This window comes from Tetranychus urticae, chromosome 3 (assembly GCF_039701765.1).
Source record: "Tetranychus urticae isolate SD_2017Ah chromosome 3, NJAU_TeUrti_SD_1.0, whole genome shotgun sequence".
Taxonomy (NCBI): Eukaryota; Metazoa; Arthropoda; class Arachnida; order Trombidiformes; family Tetranychidae; genus Tetranychus; species Tetranychus urticae.
Window position 1 is genome coordinate 14205289 of NC_142960.1, and position 17983 is coordinate 14223271.

General features: G+C 35.5%; 1 protein-coding gene across 2 annotated transcripts; it reads right to left on the reverse strand.

Moving 5' to 3' along the window:
• Positions 1 to 185: 185 nt before the first annotated feature.
• Positions 186 to 4718, reverse strand: LOC107363905 (uncharacterized). 2 transcript variants are annotated; one of them, XM_015931179.3, is made up of 3 exons: positions 4040 to 4429; positions 3249 to 3545; positions 186 to 1900 (listed from the first exon to the last, which is right to left on the reverse strand). In XM_015931179.3, the coding sequence occupies exon 3, from the start codon at positions 1770 to 1772 to the stop codon at positions 378 to 380; it is 1395 nt and encodes a 464-aa protein (XP_015786665.2). In that variant the 5' UTR covers positions 1773 to 1900; positions 3249 to 3545; positions 4040 to 4429; the 3' UTR covers positions 186 to 377. The 2 variants fall into 2 exon arrangements, with proteins under 2 accessions (XP_015786665.2, XP_025017037.2); XM_025161269.2 differs by having other exon boundaries at positions 199 to 1900; positions 3381 to 3545; positions 4040 to 4718.
• Between the last annotated feature and the right edge of the window lie 13265 nt (positions 4719 to 17983).

Sequence of the window (17983 nt, forward strand, 5' to 3'; positions counted from 1 at the left end):
TTATTTCAAATTTCGATGAATTATGCTACGAATAATTTCACCTTAAAATGTTTCAGCTATTTCATGTTTCGCTTATTCTCTATGGTTAGATGAAGGAATCATCTTGAATAATTTTAGCAAATTTATTAGCTTTTAGGAAATTTGTTGTTGAAATTGGGTTTCTATTAAGAATTCATATCAACATTATTTTGATTTATCAGTAAATCTGTTCATGTTTATTAATAGTTTTACGTCAAGACTTTGTATTTATAGATTCTGACAATCATTATAAAATTTGTATCTTAGGAATATCTTTAGGAACATTAACGAGCTTCTAGTGTACATGATTACAGATTGAATAAGTGATATTTTGCTTTTAGCTTTCAAGATTGGAGTATTCAGCTTCCCAGAACAACAACTCCCTCAATTTTTCGGGTTTTTGCAGGAACTCGTTTTTTAGTCCAAGTAATTGTCAATAGAGTCAGGTCAAACACCGAGATGCCCATCCACATACTCAATGCACTGGCCACATAACATAAAAACTCAATCGCATCCAATCTGGGTCCATACATGTATTCAAATTCAATACCCAAAGGTCGACGAACAGAGAATCTGGTAATGTAATCGTTTGGATCTTTTTTATCACGCAAATAGGTTAATGATGTAGAGTACCAAACATTGTTACATTGGTTTGGACAAACGGATCTATCTGAACATGTGTAACGCAAGGGTCCAGCACAGTCACGTCCTCTAATCCTAAATGGAACCGTTGTATTAGTTGGAGCTGGTACATTGTAAGGCCAACGGGGACAATTACGTTGAGCTTCTTTCAATCGACACGAGTAGATGCATCCTGTACGGCCATATTCAGTTTCATTATAAGAGACACAATTGGTTCGATATGGAGCGGGCAAGAGTGAAGTGATCACCTTGGATGTAGTCACAACCAGTCTGGCTGCTTGTTTAGTGAAAAATGGGAAACTATCAGATTCTTCGAAGGGAAGAATCTCTCTGGGATTGTGAACAAACACTGTAACCGAATGATTGCCTTCCGAGTAAACACGAAGGGTAAAAAAATCACGAGCGTCAAAGTCAAGCATACGAATAGAATGGCTGGGGTCTGCATTGTAAAAATAGGTGACACACTTTTTAACCAAATCATAGCGAGCCGAAGAGTGAACTGTCCATTTGGGCTCCGAAAAGGATTCACAAAGATCACTTACATGCGGTGATAGGTTTGGTGGGACTGAGGTTCGGCAACTTAAGGAAACATTGACTGTTGCCATTGAGGTAAGTACATTAATGGGAAGATTGGTTAATGTGGAGGTTAAAATTGGGCTTGAAGGTTCAATATTGGGAACATATTGTTTAATAATTGTCCAATTGGGTACAATATCGAGACAAACGGTGAATCCAGGAATAACCAAGGCTTGAGGTGTAGATATGATAATGTCAACTCGCGTTTGATAGCTAAAGTAAACAGTTGAAACTTGAAATATCTGCCAAATCAGACCAACTGCCGATAGGATGCAAGCAATTACGTTTAAGCGAGTCAATGGATGATTTTTGATTTTAAGTAAATGCTTCAACAAATTGAACCGTTTATTGCATTTAGACGATTTCCCCTTGAAATTGCCAGTTTTAGACGAATCATTTATATCACTTGGTTCATTAATCGCACTGACGTCTTTGGTGTTGCTCTGCTTGGTTGGACTGGTTTTGCTCATTTGGTCAAATTTGGTAATCGGAAAAGATATATCACGATTTAACCAGGCCTCAAATGTTAAGGACATTGTTGATAGTCACAGGTTGAGATATTTAAAGGATCCAAATATTTATGCATGAAATTGGTGAATCGGCCAATGTAATTACCAGGATAGTTGACCAGATTTATCATTCAAATGAATCTGTAGGTTTTTCCCTGTTGACGAGAAACAAATGGTTTGTGAATTTCACTTTTAAACAAGATTGTGTCATTAGATTGGCAGCTTGATTGGGATAATTTTGCAATCCAATGTTACTGATCAATAATAATCATTTGATACAGACTTATTAAAGTCTCTTATTTTGTATTTTGAAAAATATTCCAACTGTTAATTGTTTTTACTTTTCGTTAATTGCTCTTGTTTTAGATCGCAATAAATCTTAAATTGTCTATAAATTCAATAATTCAATTGTACCGGACTTTAATTTTCTAGTTCAATGTTAAAAATTATTGATTTTCTCAAATACAATCCAGCTGAAACAATTAGATTCATAGTTGTAATTGAAGTTAGACAAGAAAATAGATGACATCAACCAATAAAATGTTAAATTGTAACTCAAATTGGTTTGTTTTATGGCAAGCAATTCAATCAGAATTAATTTATGGTTAAATTGATGCTAAATTAGGCTTAAACGTGAACTCAAACATCAATGAACTCATAATTCAATTGATTACTTGTTTTAACAAAAGTCAAGTTGATAATATTTCATGTTTAATATTAAACAAATGACATTGATTACATTTTCAGCACTCATCCATCATAACATTATGCTGAAAACAATCAATACTAAATAAAATATAAGTAATAAATATACTATCAAGTCTATGAAAATAATAAACATGATAAATAATAATTAACTAAACCAGTGATCGTCTGCTTCCAATCCTTGTTGTCAGACTGGACCAGCTTTGTGGTTTAACTCCTAGGATTAGATGATGGCTAAACTAATCATTATTAATGAAAACACCAATCCAGACTTAATATTTATCAATAATAATCGCTTTTTAAATAACTGGTGATTTATGGCTGTTAGACTGCTATTAACCAAACCCATCTCTGGTTTGTTAATGGAATGGTAATGTCAATGGACAGTTTTTTGGTTCAAGACTAATTGTTAACTTAAAGTGTGAATTCAACAGAGAAACAATCAATTAATGAATGAACATTGTTCACATGGTTGAAGCAGTTCATTCATTTTTTTGTTTCCCTTTTTTTTGGATGCCTCAATAACTCATGAGAAACATTAATGCATCCATAAACATGGTGAAAATACTGAATGTATTAGATGTCAACATTTTGCTTTTAAAATTTTTCATCCATTTAAATGAAACATTCCCATCCAGTTAAATTATTTACTTTCATTGTTATATTACCCATCTTAGTTCAGTTCAATGACTGAAAATAATTCAAACAATAATAGCTAGCTGAGAAAAGGCAGTAAAAATATTCCAAGCAAAATGTTTATCTCTTCTGAGTAAGTTTCTTGATGAAAACAATAGTTACTTTTGCCAATTCAGGTTCACAAGGGTGAAGTTGAAAGCTCTTTGAAACTGTTCAAGATATAAAAACAAAAGTCCTCATTGGATTGCCATTAATCATTTTTAAGCATTATTATCATTATCGTCATCGTTTAACCTTTTCTTGTACATAAGCCCAATTTACGTCCATTAGTGATGTTTCCAGGCAAAAGACTGTTCACAAATTCAATCCTTTTGGGTGTTCCCAAGGTTGTCCAAGGTATTAAACTTATCACTGAGCATTGTATCCACAGAATCTATAATGGTCATGACGATAGAAAATCTAGAAATAATGAAAAAATGAATGTTTTTATACATTAGATATTAGTGACAAAAAGAAACGTTTTTTTAAAGAATGGATGCAAATCAAGTCCATCCTAGTTAATAAATCTGTCTCCATCTCATTAATATCAATGAATCAAGTTTTTGTTTAATTTGAATGATATTAACATTGAGAATGGTTAAACTCATCAATCAAATGATAGAATAGAGATGAATTATAAATATAATACAAGTAATAATAATGACCCATCAAAATGGAAAGCAAATCATTCATAATCATTGTGAAGACCAAACTTAGCATGTTTCACTTTGGTAGCCAAACATTATTTTTGACAACAATTGTAGATTTAGATTGGTTCGGTGATTAAACATGGTTATTCATTCATATTTGCCAACATTGATACTGTTCAATGTTGTTGTTTTTACTACTGATGATATCATTATCTTTATAGCTTCTTAGCTTCTGCATATTAAGCAAACTAAAGGAAATATTACCAAACAATAAAGTCCAGTATTGCTTTGCTGGGTAAAGAGGCCATTTTGATAATGCATTTCTTGGGCAACATGCATCTCTATTTTGCTATCATAACACAAATGCCTTCACAATAAAACTGTTACAGATACAATATTAACAGTAAATGAAGGAGTAAGAAAAAATATTATTTCCTTCCTTGGCTGTCCTAGGCTTGAGAGGACTTCTTGTTGTTTAGGCTTCAATAATCCATTAATTTTCAATGTCATCCTTTGATCTTCATCTGTACAATTGTAAACTTAAAGAGCTGCGTTACCAGAAACAAACAAACATATTCTAATATGGCAACAAGACTTTCCATGTTAATGAAGATGAACACGATGAAAATGATGACGAGGACACCAACGAAGACCATTATTTAAGCCAAAAATGATGATATGGTATTCACAAGAACAAGTTGAACAAACAAGAGCAAACATTATTATTCCAGTTAATATGTGAAACAAATCGATATCAATTTCATCCCAACAAGTCTTCTCTGTAAGCACAAGTAAATGTACATAAAACATTAATTTACGTTGGTTAACGGTAATAAAATTGCAACAATCATCCGTTTCTTTTCATTTCATCTCATAATCTACATTTATTACAATTAAACACTCTAATTGTTGTTTCGATAATCTAGTAATATCATCAATTACTCTTGTGAAGGGTAGATTTCGTGCTTCTTGAAATGATTCAATGAATCCTTCTTAACTCGAATCTTAGATTCAAATTGATCTTATTTCTTACTTTTAATTCATTCATTTCATTGTTTTTATTATAATTCAAATTATATCTTAAACTTTCTTAAGTTCCTAACTATGTTTGTCCCTGATTAGTGCTTCTGAATTTTACTTATTCTGTTCAGTTCAGGCAACAGATTTATCTCTTTTAAGATATCCACCAATTTAGGCTTATTTTAACCAAGAAATTAAGATTGCAAATTTATGTGCCATTTAGAAAGAGAGTGTAAATTCCCTTTCTTTTTTAACATCAATTTCAACTGTACATCATCTAGATGTTTTAATCCCTTAGCATTGATAAGGCTAGAAGCATCTCTCACGAGATATCATTCAACAGTTTATGTCCCCAGACATTTACTTAGGTAAAGGCTACAATAGCTTAATCAAGCCTCAATTAAGATAAAGATATCTTAGTCATCTTGGTACATTACCAATCTGCGACAAACATAGAAAGAGAAAATCTTGACCCTCACAATTGTTCCCTCCAAATTGTATTCTTTTGTCTTAGCTTGCTATAAAAAGCTAATTCATCTTTTCATTTAACTTACTTGAATATTCATATTATCAAGACTCACGTCTTACCAGTATTCTTAACTCTGTTCAAGTCACCCTAGTCTTCTTAGACTTTGCGATCCTCCTTCATAGGAGCTAAACTTATATTCCTTATTCTTATAAACTTCTAATAAAGTTCCTTAAACTCAAAAAGTTTCTTTAACCCTAAATTAGTGTTAACCATCTCTAATGAGATCTCAAATTCATAGTAGATTGTGAAAGCATTCAAACGCTATAAAGTGATCCTAGATACGAATTTCAATCTTGTAGTGAAAGCAAGAGTGCAGTCTTCTCCCCAAATTACCAAACCGAACCTTTCACTTGGCGACCACGGCAGGATCGCTTTGTTTGTCCGTGCCTTCTCATTCTGCTGTGTTCAACCACATTTCTTGGTGTCATTCAGTGACCTTCAGTTCTAAAGTACGTCTTCAACGTGCGTGTGCCTGTTCTCAGTTCTTCAGAATTCAACTTCAACAAATTAAACAAAATTCGTCAAATTCTCAAATCTTAATTCTGTGATCAGACTCAACCCTCAAAGGTTCTCCTGTGTGTTCATCAAAATTTGTGGTTCTCAACACTAACTCTATTCCTCAAAGAAACAAATTTCAAGAACAATAAACCTTATTCAACAAACTTTCAACTTCTCAAAAAACTTTGTTCTAACTCCATCACTCAAGTGATCTCATTCATCCCTTATTATGGCAAATGTAACCAGAAGAAGACGATTCGGTGTTCCACCCGATGTTCAAATTGTCCATGAACTAGAAGATGCTGAAATTATAGAAATTCTAACTGGTTGGCAAGTCAATGTTCCTGTACCATGTTTGGCAAGAAAAAAGCTGCTTGATTGTACTCGCACTCACATGCTCTGTTCAGGTGAAGACATGATCGAAGCTGACGTAGAGTGTTTACCAGTCACTGCCTTAACTGCTGTTACTGTCCCTGATTGGATTCAAGCATGCCGAAACAGAGGTTTTACCGAAGAAGAGATTCAAACAATCATCCGTTCCATAGGACGTGAAAGAGATACGATCTTAAGATCAAATTTGAATGAAATAAATTCATTGCCCATACCTCTTGGTAATATACGAAGATTTATTGAAATTTTACAATCTCTTGGTGCAAACTTTGAAATGCCCCCTCAACCAATACCTCAACCACCTCCAAATCCGGTACCTCAACCCAATATTGAACATCCTCCTCGTCCTCCTTCCTCAAGCCATACTATCAATCCGAATGATTCACATTTCCTTTTACAAGCTTTAACCAATTTGAAACCAGATCCCCCTGTAACTGAGTTTCAGAAAGGTGAAGACGCCACTGAATTTATTGCAAAAACAATACAGAGACTCTCTCAAGAGAACGTAGACGACAGTACTAGACTTAGATGCTTTAAGAAAGCACTTGCTCATGAACTTTTAGCTCTGGCTAATACGTTAGATCAAGACATTAATGAGTATAATGCGTTTGTAAAAGCTCTTCAAGATGCACTTAAGACTCCAGCTATGCAGTACTCTGCTCAATTTCAGCTGAGACAGTTGAGATTCAATTTCTCTGAGCACCCTAACATGTTTTTGCTTAAATTAAGAAAGGCTTTAACCAAAGCAGTTGGTCAATACTCCGAAGAAGTATTTAAGTTAGAACTTCTAAATCATATTCCTCAATATTTAATTCAAGAAATCAATACCTTAGGGTATACCGATGATTTACCTAAAATCACAAACTTATTAATCAGAAAATACTTTGAAGCCGAGCAGAACAAACAGTTCAACAAAAATAAACCAAACTCAACTCAGAGTCATCGAACTTCAAACTTAAATAACTATCTCAGAAAACCTGATAATAAATCCTCAAACTCCCGAAATCAACCTTACCGAAACCCTCAACAGAACTCAAATTCAAATACCAGTCCTCCTACTTGTGCCTATTGCAAACGAATAGGTCACACCATTAATCAATGTCGTACTAAACAGTACCGAGACAATAACCCTCAAACTCGAGCAAATCCTAATACCCGAGCTATTACTGCTCCTCCAGCTACTTCAGCTAGTACTTCCAACGAACAACCTTCATCTTCAAACATGGCTCATGCCCTTCCTTTACCTCCAGAACCGCGCTCTGACGCTATACGAAATCCTGGATTCTCTTATACTTTATCTACCATTCCCTCTGTACCTCTATTAACCCAACTTGGTGATACTAAATTAGCTCACATGCCCTCAGCTACATTCAAAATGTGTAATTCCTCACGAGAATTGGTACGAGAAGGACGGATACTTCTCGACACTGGTTCGACTATTTCAGCCCTCGATTCAAAGATTGCTGAAGAGTTAGGCGTTCATATTATCCCCTACTCAAGATCCCTCAAGGGAATTGCTGCTAAAGAAAGCGTACCATCTCATGGATTCGCTTACGCTGTGGTAAAACACCCTGATATGGCTGAGTCTCGAGTCTTTCGACTTCACATTGTAGACAATTTTGAACCCATTTGTCTAATAGGGAATGCCTTTATGCATCTGTATTATTTTACCATGAAATCTGATGGAAATGAATACCATACAACTTGTTCCGATTACTTCAATTCAACTCCTCTTGAACCTAACTTTTACTTTCGTTTCTGTACTGCTGAAGAAACTCAACAAATCTTCGATACCACTACTCTCCCTGCTAACAATTCAGAAGATAATTATATCCTCGATAACCGATCTGCACAAACTCAACCAAAAACAATCAACATTCCAATTCAAGTTGGCAATACTCCAGCCGTTATAGCCAAATGTGATCTTCACACCCAGGAAGAATATGCTGAAATTAAAATTCAACCTTTTCGCGCAAAGATAGCTGCACGTATCAATCCAGATCTTCCTCAACACATGCAAGAGCAACTAGCAAACTTAATTGACTCCTTTCAATCAAGCTTTTCAAAGTCAAAAAATGATTTAGGGCTCGTACCCTCTAACGTTTGTCCTGTCACTATTGACTTAGACAGCAAAGAGATTTCAAATCAAAATCCATACAATTGTGCTACTCATAAGAGACTTGAATTTAAAAAGATAATAAACGAAATGCTAGAGAATGATATTATCGAGCATAGCGATGCTCCTGGTGGATCTCCATCTATTCTGGTCCCTAAACCAGATGGTAGCTTCAGGATGGTAATCGACTATCGTCGATTGAACAGAATTACCAAAGTTCCTCGATACCCAATGCCTCGTATCGATGATTGCTTGGAGGTAGTGAGAGGTGGAAAATACTTCAATATTTTCGACCTTGCTCAAGGGTACCACCAAATAGAGCTTCCTGAAGAAGAAAGAAGAAAGACTGTTTTCGTCACCCCAGACGGAAAATATCATTACAAGCGCCTACCAATGGGATTAGCTTGCGCTCCGTTTATTTTCCAACGCCTTATGAATAAAGTTTTGGATGGTCTCATTTACCAGAAGTGTATTGGATACTTTGACGATGTACCCGTCGTTGGTAAAACTTTCTCAGAGTTATTAACTAATACTGAAATGGTTTTAAAAAGATTGGAAAAGTATAACCTCAAGGTTAAACTGGAAAAATGCCACTTTGGTTATGAAGAGATCCTACTCCTAGGACATCTCGTTTCTGGCAAAGGAATTCGACCTGACCCAAAGAAGGTTGAAGCCTTGAAAAATTTGCCATATCCTCGAAATGTTCGAGAACTCCAATCTATCTTAGGATGCTATAATTATTTCAGCAGATACATTCCTAACTTCTCTACTCTTGCTGCTCCTTTGTATCGACTCATATCGAAGGAAAAAAGATTTAAAATTTTACCAGATGACAGAAAAGTTTTGGATACTTTGAAAGAATCATTAATTTCAACTACAATGCTCGTGCACTTTGATCCTCAAATGAGACGTAAAATCTCCGCTGATGCGTCTGACCATGCCGTTGGAGGCATCCTCTTGCAAGAAGACCCGAATTCACCTAATTACAATTCTCAAACTCCAATCGAAGAAGTAAAAGATTGGTTGCCGTTATCTTTTTATAGTCAAAAATTACAAAAATATCAGAAACATTATTCCATTTCCGAAAAGGAACTCCTAGCTATATTTGTAGGAGTAAACAAATTCACTCATTATCTCGAAGGAGAATTGTTCCTAATCGAGACAGATCACCATGCTTTGTGCCAGCTTACCAAAACTAATTTCAAAAACTCTCGTTTACAAAGATGGTCTATCATGCTAAGCACTTACAACTTCAAAGTTGTTTACCGGAAAGGCTCAACACACCCTCCTGATTGCTTTTCCCGGTACCAAAATTCTTGGTCACACCGCAAAACAATTGACCCAGAAGAAGAATTTTTAGATCGGATTTATCTAATAGACTACATTGCTGATCCTTCAGATTATCACTATCATGATATTGGTCTCAACGCTCTTTGTTTCAATGAAATCCATCACTTAAATGATCTCAACCTTATTCCTGCTATCAGTTACTCAACAACTTTTGAAAATCAACACATCAAACCAACAGAAAATCCCTCTCCTACTGAACTAAATAAATGGAAAGAAAAAGTTCGCACAACTCAATCAGAAAATCCAGATATCCAAAGTATCATCACCTTATTCAAGAAAAATGATCCAATAGCGCTCAAACGCTATACAATGCGAGATGGACTGTTGTATCGTAAAGATATCAACACACCTTTTGGTTCTCGATTGGTAATAGATGCTCCTCTTCTCAAAGACATTTTTTCCTACGAACATGAAAGCCCATTAGGTGGACATTTTGGATTGGAAAAAACATACTTGCAAATCGCTCGCCGATTCTGGTGCAAATATCTTCATGATCTTGTGAAGCAGTTATGTGACAATTGCATAACATGCCAAATTGCCAAGCCTACCAATGTGATTTATGTAGATCCCTCAACCAAACCAATTCCTCAAGAAATCTTTGAACGATTTGAATTAGATGTACAAGGTCCCATAGTGGTAAACCAGGTAAAGAAATATATCATAGTGTTAGTTGACATACTTTCTAGATATGTTTTTGCTAAATTAACGAATAATCAGACAGCTTCAACTGTAATATCCCTTCTAACCTCTCTGTTTCAAAACTTTGGTTTTCCTAAAGTTATTCAGACCGACCAGGGAACTAACTTCACTTCCGAAGCAGTTCATCAATTCCTCAAGGAAAATGGGATAAAACACGAAAAATCCAACCCATATCACCCTCAGTCTCAAGGTATAGTCGAACGATGTAATCGTACGATTGCCGAAAGACTCAGGTCTTATGTTGTTGCAAATAGTACAAAGAATCTTAAAAACACTCTCGAAGCCTCAGTATTCGCAATTAATACCTCAATACACAAGATTACTAGATTTTCTCCATACTTCTTAGTCTTTGGACGTCATCCTCGAAAACCTCTTGACAATCTCTTAGATTTTCCTGACTTGAATTATTTCAATGTCAATCAAGCTAGAAAGTTAGCATATGCAAGACTTCATTCTCAACAGTTGTATCAAATTCAGCGAACTAAATCTCTTCATCCTACTTCACCATATCGCTTAGGCGATTTTGTCTTTGTAAAAAATGAATCTGTTGATTCATCTATTGCGAAGAAACTCAGACAAAAGTTTCATGGTCCCTATCTAGTTTGTGGTATCCAAAAAGGATCTATCTTACTACTAGAAACCGAAGACTTAGGTCTTTTCAGTACTAATGTTTCAAATACGAAACTTTATAGAGGTGAGTTAAATGAACGCATGATAAAGCTTAAAAATCAGTATTTCAATCCAGAAACCTACTTACAAAATGAAACCTTTAACTTCCAAAATTCAATTCCAGAAACAAATTCAGCTCAAACTGACTTAAATAATGATAATTCAGTCTCTCCTATTTCAGATTCAGATTTAGACTTAAATCCAGAAAATGCTTCCTCAGATCCTCAAGAATCATTATTAAATCCTGATCAATCAGAAACTCAATTAATAATTGAAAAAGAAGATTTTGATCTAAACAAATTTCTCAAGATTCCTTTTTATCCTACTTCAACTAATTTCAATTCAATTAACCGTTCCAAAACCATATCTGAAGATATCTTTAAACAAAGCAAAAGCAATCAAGAAAATTGTCAAAATTTTGAACAAACTAAATCAAGTTTTAAGCCAATCTCTCAAGAGATAATCAATGCAAATGATTCTGATTTAGAAGATTTAAGTACAGAAAGTCCAAATTCAAATATTGATTCAGATTTTTCAGATAATTCAAATTCAAATTCAAAGATTTCAACCCCCCATAATTCAAATTATATTAACAAACAATTCCCCATCAAAGCCAAAAATCCTAAACCCAAAAGACAATATTTAAGCGCTGATAAAGAAATTGCTAAACAAAAAATTATTAATCACTCTGGTGATAAAAGGCAAACAAGATCCCAGACAAGAAGCATAAACCCAGCCGTTAATACTTATATATTATTTTGCTGTTATGAGAGCTCATCATCGGTAAAGTTAACCCAGGCAAAGGATTATGATAACCTCTTACTTTTATCAAACGCCTCATTGGCCAATCAAAATCAATCAGTTAACAAAGGGAAATCAACTTCATCCCCCCTTGGTGCCTGTGTCGACAAAGTTAAGACAATAGACAATCTTAATTTTCCCTCACTTTGTTACTTGTCTCTCTTAAGACCATTTCAAAGCTCTAGCTTTCTTCAGCTCAATTATTCGCTTTTAACCTCAAAGTTTCCGAACTTTTCCATTTTCACTTTAAAATTGTTTCAACTATTCTTAAGATTTTATAATCTTTTCAGTTCTCTGAATTTTAAATTCAATTCAAATTTTAAACTCTCAGTGTCATTCCGACTTTCCAACTCCAATTATTCATTCCTTCAACAATTCAATTCCCTCCGATTATTCCATTCCAACCATTCCTTTTCCCTCCAAGGACATCATTTCACCCAGTTCTCAAAAACTATTTTAAAACTTTCCTCAAATCAAAGTTTTGCTCTCTCGAGTGTGAAAATTAATTCTGTGAAAATGAATCCTGAACAAAAGGATACTGTTGACCAATCTATCACTCTTGTGATCTCTGAATCTGGTGTTTCAACTAACATTGACAATGTTCAAGCGACTTCATTGGTTACGCTAAACAAGTATCCAGATGATCAACTTGTTCAAGCAACGTTCAAGGATGAACCGAACACTCAAATTCTTGTGCCTAAACCTCCTGGTCAAAGTGAAAATTTGGTTCCTCAAGAATCTAATGTTGAATCAACCGATTCCAACACTCTTCCTCCACCGCCACCAGCAAATAAAACCTACACTCCTGAAAATTTTGACTTTGGTTCAATTGTCCATCAGGACAGTGATGATGAAGAAACTTCTGCATTACGATTGACCCGTATGATATCGAAAAATGCATCTAACAAGGATGGTGCTAGTGTTTCAACTGAACAGTCCTCTGAGACTTCTAAAGTTTCCACGAAAGAAAAACCTTCAATGGCTGATCTTATCAATAGTATGGGTGAACCTCCTAAAAGAAATCAAACTCAGGCTGACAAACCGAAACCAATTGCAGGACCTATTGATCGAGAAACTCTAAAAGTTACTCCTCATCATTCGGTAAGCTCCACTAAACAATTGCATTCATCTCTTCCGAGTCATCCTCTCAATCTTTCCTTTAAGAATAAACAGATTCCTCAGAGTCCCTTAGCTTCCGATAACCAACCTCAAAAAGAGTGGCCTGAAAAATATATGAAACCAGAAGATTATCCTTTCCCTCCTGGAGAGTACCCTGCTCCTCTTCCTACTGCACCCTTACCAGACTTTTCCTCAGACGAACGATTCCTTGAAATCAAGGCTATAGTCAAAGAGAAAGCTCAAGTTTTCTCAAAATTGAGGAAACAATTTCAAGACATGATGCGAAGAAAGATTTATGATAATGTATTTCACGATGAATCCATTCTTACAATGGATCTTCCTCTCATTCCTCATGGAATCAATAAGGCTAGAATAAACAACCCTGAGTTAGACTCAATCATAAAGTTAGTTATGTGCTTCCTTTGTGAACAAATTAGTCTAGATCCTCGAGAATGTCGTTCATGTGGACGATGTTACTGTTTAGCCTGTGTAAACTGGTTACGCGAACTCGTATCAATCTTGAAACTTTTCCCTCTCAATCATCCTCACCAATTCCTTTGCGTACTCCCTGAATGTATTAAATACTATTCACAAAAGGATGATTATCCGTTCTTTCAGCCCCTATCTAATAAAACCAATCTTGAAATTTATAACAAGTCCTCATTTAAATGCAGACGTACTCTATGTACCGAAAGCTTTCCTCCTGAAAGATTCTTAGCTCATGAAAACAATTGCAGACTCGGTTTATTCAGCGAAGAAATCGAAATCTTATCCACTGATGAGTTACCTTTCATTTCAAATCCTATTAAAGATTCCCTCACTAATGCTCCTAAGAGTATTGCTCAGTTCCTACCTGCTCACCTTAGATGTAATTCATTAGCCATACCCGAAAATCAAAAAGATCATTCTAACCAGTGGTATGAAAAGATGAATTTATGGGCTTGTCTTTCGCACATGAAAGATGAAAACCCTGAAGATCCTCTCCTCAAACCAATAGCCATAAGGTCAATAGCAAACTTTAGTCTAGGATTTTGGGACGCAACCAAACAGGTTCAAGATCCTACTCACCCTCTCTACGAAGGAGAAAAGTTTATTCAACAACTTGTAGGTTTCGAGCCAATCGTTGGTAAGAAAGTAGACCCTGAAATAATTAAGCCTAGACCTTATACTATTAAATGGTCTGAAGTCCCCTTTTATCTCCTTTCCGACTCGGAAGAATGGGTAAAGATTGCTTGTGGGCTTCCACCTAGATTCATTCCTAGAGTTGACAAATCAGTCGCTCCTGATTCTGGAACTGAACTTATGCCTTTTGTTAGAATCAATCCTCTTGAAAGGATTACTCCTGAACAACTTGCTGAATTAATCAAATTAGCAGAAAAATATTTCCCTTCTCTCCGTGGTATAAAAATGCAACCAACAGTCCCTACTTGCAGTAAACCTCGTCAAATCATTAACAGAGCTAATAAGCTTGAAGTAGCTATCCGCGATTTTCATCGTATAACAACAATCAACATGCCAAGACTTCGTGAGAAAACTGAAAATCTCATTTCTGAAAATGCTGCGATTCACCCTTCTCCTGAGACTACATTCTGTATACATATGGCATTCTGTCGTATTGATGGTGTTTCAGTTGATGGTAGACGAGACGCTCTAAGACCTCGTCCAGTTTGGGTCGTTATTGTGGATGGATTCCGCAATATTGTATTCGAAAGCTTAGTTTTTCATGACAATATCACTCGAATGGATACTGCTTATCATGGATTAACTCATCGTGATATCCGACATGCTAAATCATTCATATCTGTCCGTGATCAGATCTTAACTTTCTTCCTTGCTGCTACTTCTATCATTGGTTCAGGACTAATAAACATGCTACATGCCTTAGAGCTCACTGATTCTGAAATTCAGATCTTACAGCCTAAGCTACGAGAAATAACTCAATATTTTTCACCTTATGTTGCTTCTCCTGCTTCTCTTTCTTTGATATCTTTTCTTTTACTTCCTGCCTTCACCCTCAAAGCAGAACCTCATTCCCCTGCTGTTGAGGCAATTACTGGTATGAATCTCTATCTCGGACATTGGCAAGAGATAGAGGCTAAAGCAAGACAGCACTATGGCATTCATCACGCTAACGCTTCAGTCACTTGTGGAAACCGAAGAGTTTCAAAACTTCTTCAAATTTACAGAAATCGAGTTCAGAATAATCAGGCGAGATGGCCATCAAATTGGGCGTATGTTCTCAGGAACAAAGATCTTGACTTTAGAGCACCTTGTGTTCCCCCTGCTTCATCTAATGATTCCTCTGATTATTCAAATTATGGAGAAAGTGAGTGCAATGTTTCAATACATTCTGCTGATTCTTCTCATTCGGATGGATCAGACAAGTCTCATGGCTCAAACCATTCAAAGGACTCACAACATTCTGATAAGTCTCAAGGCTCATATCATTCTGCTAAATCTCAAGATTCCACTCACTCAGTCAAAACACAACCTACTCATCCTGCCGAAGATAAAGAAAACATTCCTACCGAAGATAAAGAAAACATCACGACCGAAGAAAAAGTTCCTACGGAAGAATCTGAAGTCAATCCTGATGATGAAAAACTTTCTCAAACTCTTCCTTCTGAAAGCTCTGATCTTCCTTTACTCAATCTTGAAGATCTTCCTCCTGTCTCTCCTCTACTTCTTGATCCCTTATTCGATTTTGAAGTCACCTCTGATAATACTCCAGTTATGTCACCGGTAAAAGTTATTACTCCTCCGCCTCAATTACCCGAAGTTGCTATTCTTAATGTTGTCTCACAAGAAACCATAGCTAAAACTATCTCACCGGAAGCACACTCTGCACCTAAGAAAAGAAGATGTGAAGAACCCCAAGAATCCCAAGAACCACAAGTTCCTCAAGAACTTCAAGAAAAGCAAGAATCTCAAGAAGATCCAGAACCTCAAGATCAAGATCTACCTCCGCCTTCAGCTGAACTGGATGAACCAGCTTCACCTTCTTCAACCATTTACTCGTACTTGCGAGACCTTACTACTGAAAGTGGATCCAACCCTGATTCAAATAAAGGTTCAAATCAGTCATTGAGTTCACACTCTGAACAAACTGGAAGTTCAAGCTCAAGCTCTGGTTCAACTTCAAACCTCTCTTCAGACAGTTCCTCTTCTTCCTCTTCTCTTTCCGAAACTTCTTCTATTCCTAACAGAGACCATGGAAAAATATTAGCCTACCGGATTCCACCCAGTCCACTTCAAAGATTAGACAGACAATCGGATACCTCGAATTTATCTTCAACTTCAAACCAATCATTCACCTCTACAGGCTCTTCTTCATCTTCCTCTCACACTGTTATTCATTCCTCTCAGGTCCGACGTCACGTATTCTACCCCACCAGGCAAAGATCATCTTCAGCCGATTCCCCAAGAAGTAATCCATAAACCTCATTTCAAAAAGCGATCAAGGTCTTGAATCCACCGAAGTGAAGGGTAGATTTCGTGCTTCTTGAAATGATTCAATGAATCCTTCTTAACTCGAATCTTAGATTCAAATTGATCTTATTTCTTACTTTTAATTCATTCATTTCATTGTTTTTATTATAATTCAAATTATATCTTAAACTTTCTTAAGTTCCTAACTATGTTTGTCCCTGATTAGTGCTTCTGAATTTTACTTATTCTGTTCAGTTCAGGCAACAGATTTATCTCTTTTAAGATATCCACCAATTTAGGCTTATTTTAACCAAGAAATTAAGATTGCAAATTTATGTGCCATTTAGAAAGAGAGTGTAAATTCCCTTTCTTTTTTAACATCAATTTCAACTGTACATCATCTAGATGTTTTAATCCCTTAGCATTGATAAGGCTAGAAGCATCTCTCACGAGATATCATTCAACAGTTTATGTCCCCAGACATTTACTTAGGTAAAGGCTACAATAGCTTAATCAAGCCTCAATTAAGATAAAGATATCTTAGTCATCTTGGTACATTACCAATCTGCGACAAACATAGAAAGAGAAAATCTTGACCCTCACAATTGTTCCCTCCAAATTGTATTCTTTTGTCTTAGCTTGCTATAAAAAGCTAATTCATCTTTTCATTTAACTTACTTGAATATTCATATTATCAAGACTCACGTCTTACCAGTATTCTTAACTCTGTTCAAGTCACCCTAGTCTTCTTAGACTTTGCGATCCTCCTTCATAGGAGCTAAACTTATATTCCTTATTCTTATAAACTTCTAATAAAGTTCCTTAAACTCAAAAAGTTTCTTTAACCCTAAATTAGTGTTAACCATCTCTAATGAGATCTCAAATTCATAGTAGATTGTGAAAGCATTCAAACGCTATAAAGTGATCCTAGATACGAATTTCAATCTTGTAGTGAAAGCAAGAGTGCAGTCTTCTCCCCAAATTACCAAACCGAACCTTTCACTTGATTAAATTAACACAAGCAAAGAAAAAAGTTGATTAATAAAAGACGTTACACTATTTTAACGATGACACTTCAGTTGAATAAAATAAAAATGGAAGTCTCTCCCCCAGACTTAACCGCCAAAATAATGAAGCGCCATTTTACAAATCGTTAAACCATCTTTACCATTATTTTGACCATTTTAATCTTTTAATCACTTAGCCATAATTTTAATCTTGAATTTTCCTCACCTAACCATCAAGGGCAATTAAACACTCAACTAGATCAATATTATTATATAAAGTAACAAAAATTTTACGATCAATCATTATCGCGCTTTCCTCTTTTAATATTAAAGTGGTTCATACAACTTCTTCATCTACCTTCATATCTTGATAATTGTCTAATAAATCCTTTAACTATTTGTTCTCATTCCAAGCATCGGACATCAACATAATTTATAAATACTCAACCTTCATTTACCCTTGCCTGTTATAGATACTCAGACCTGATAATAATATCTTAATAGTTGGTCTCGTCCCAGGGACCTAAAACTTGACAATGTGTGTTACATTAATGTATAAATATTACATGAAAAAACGGTGA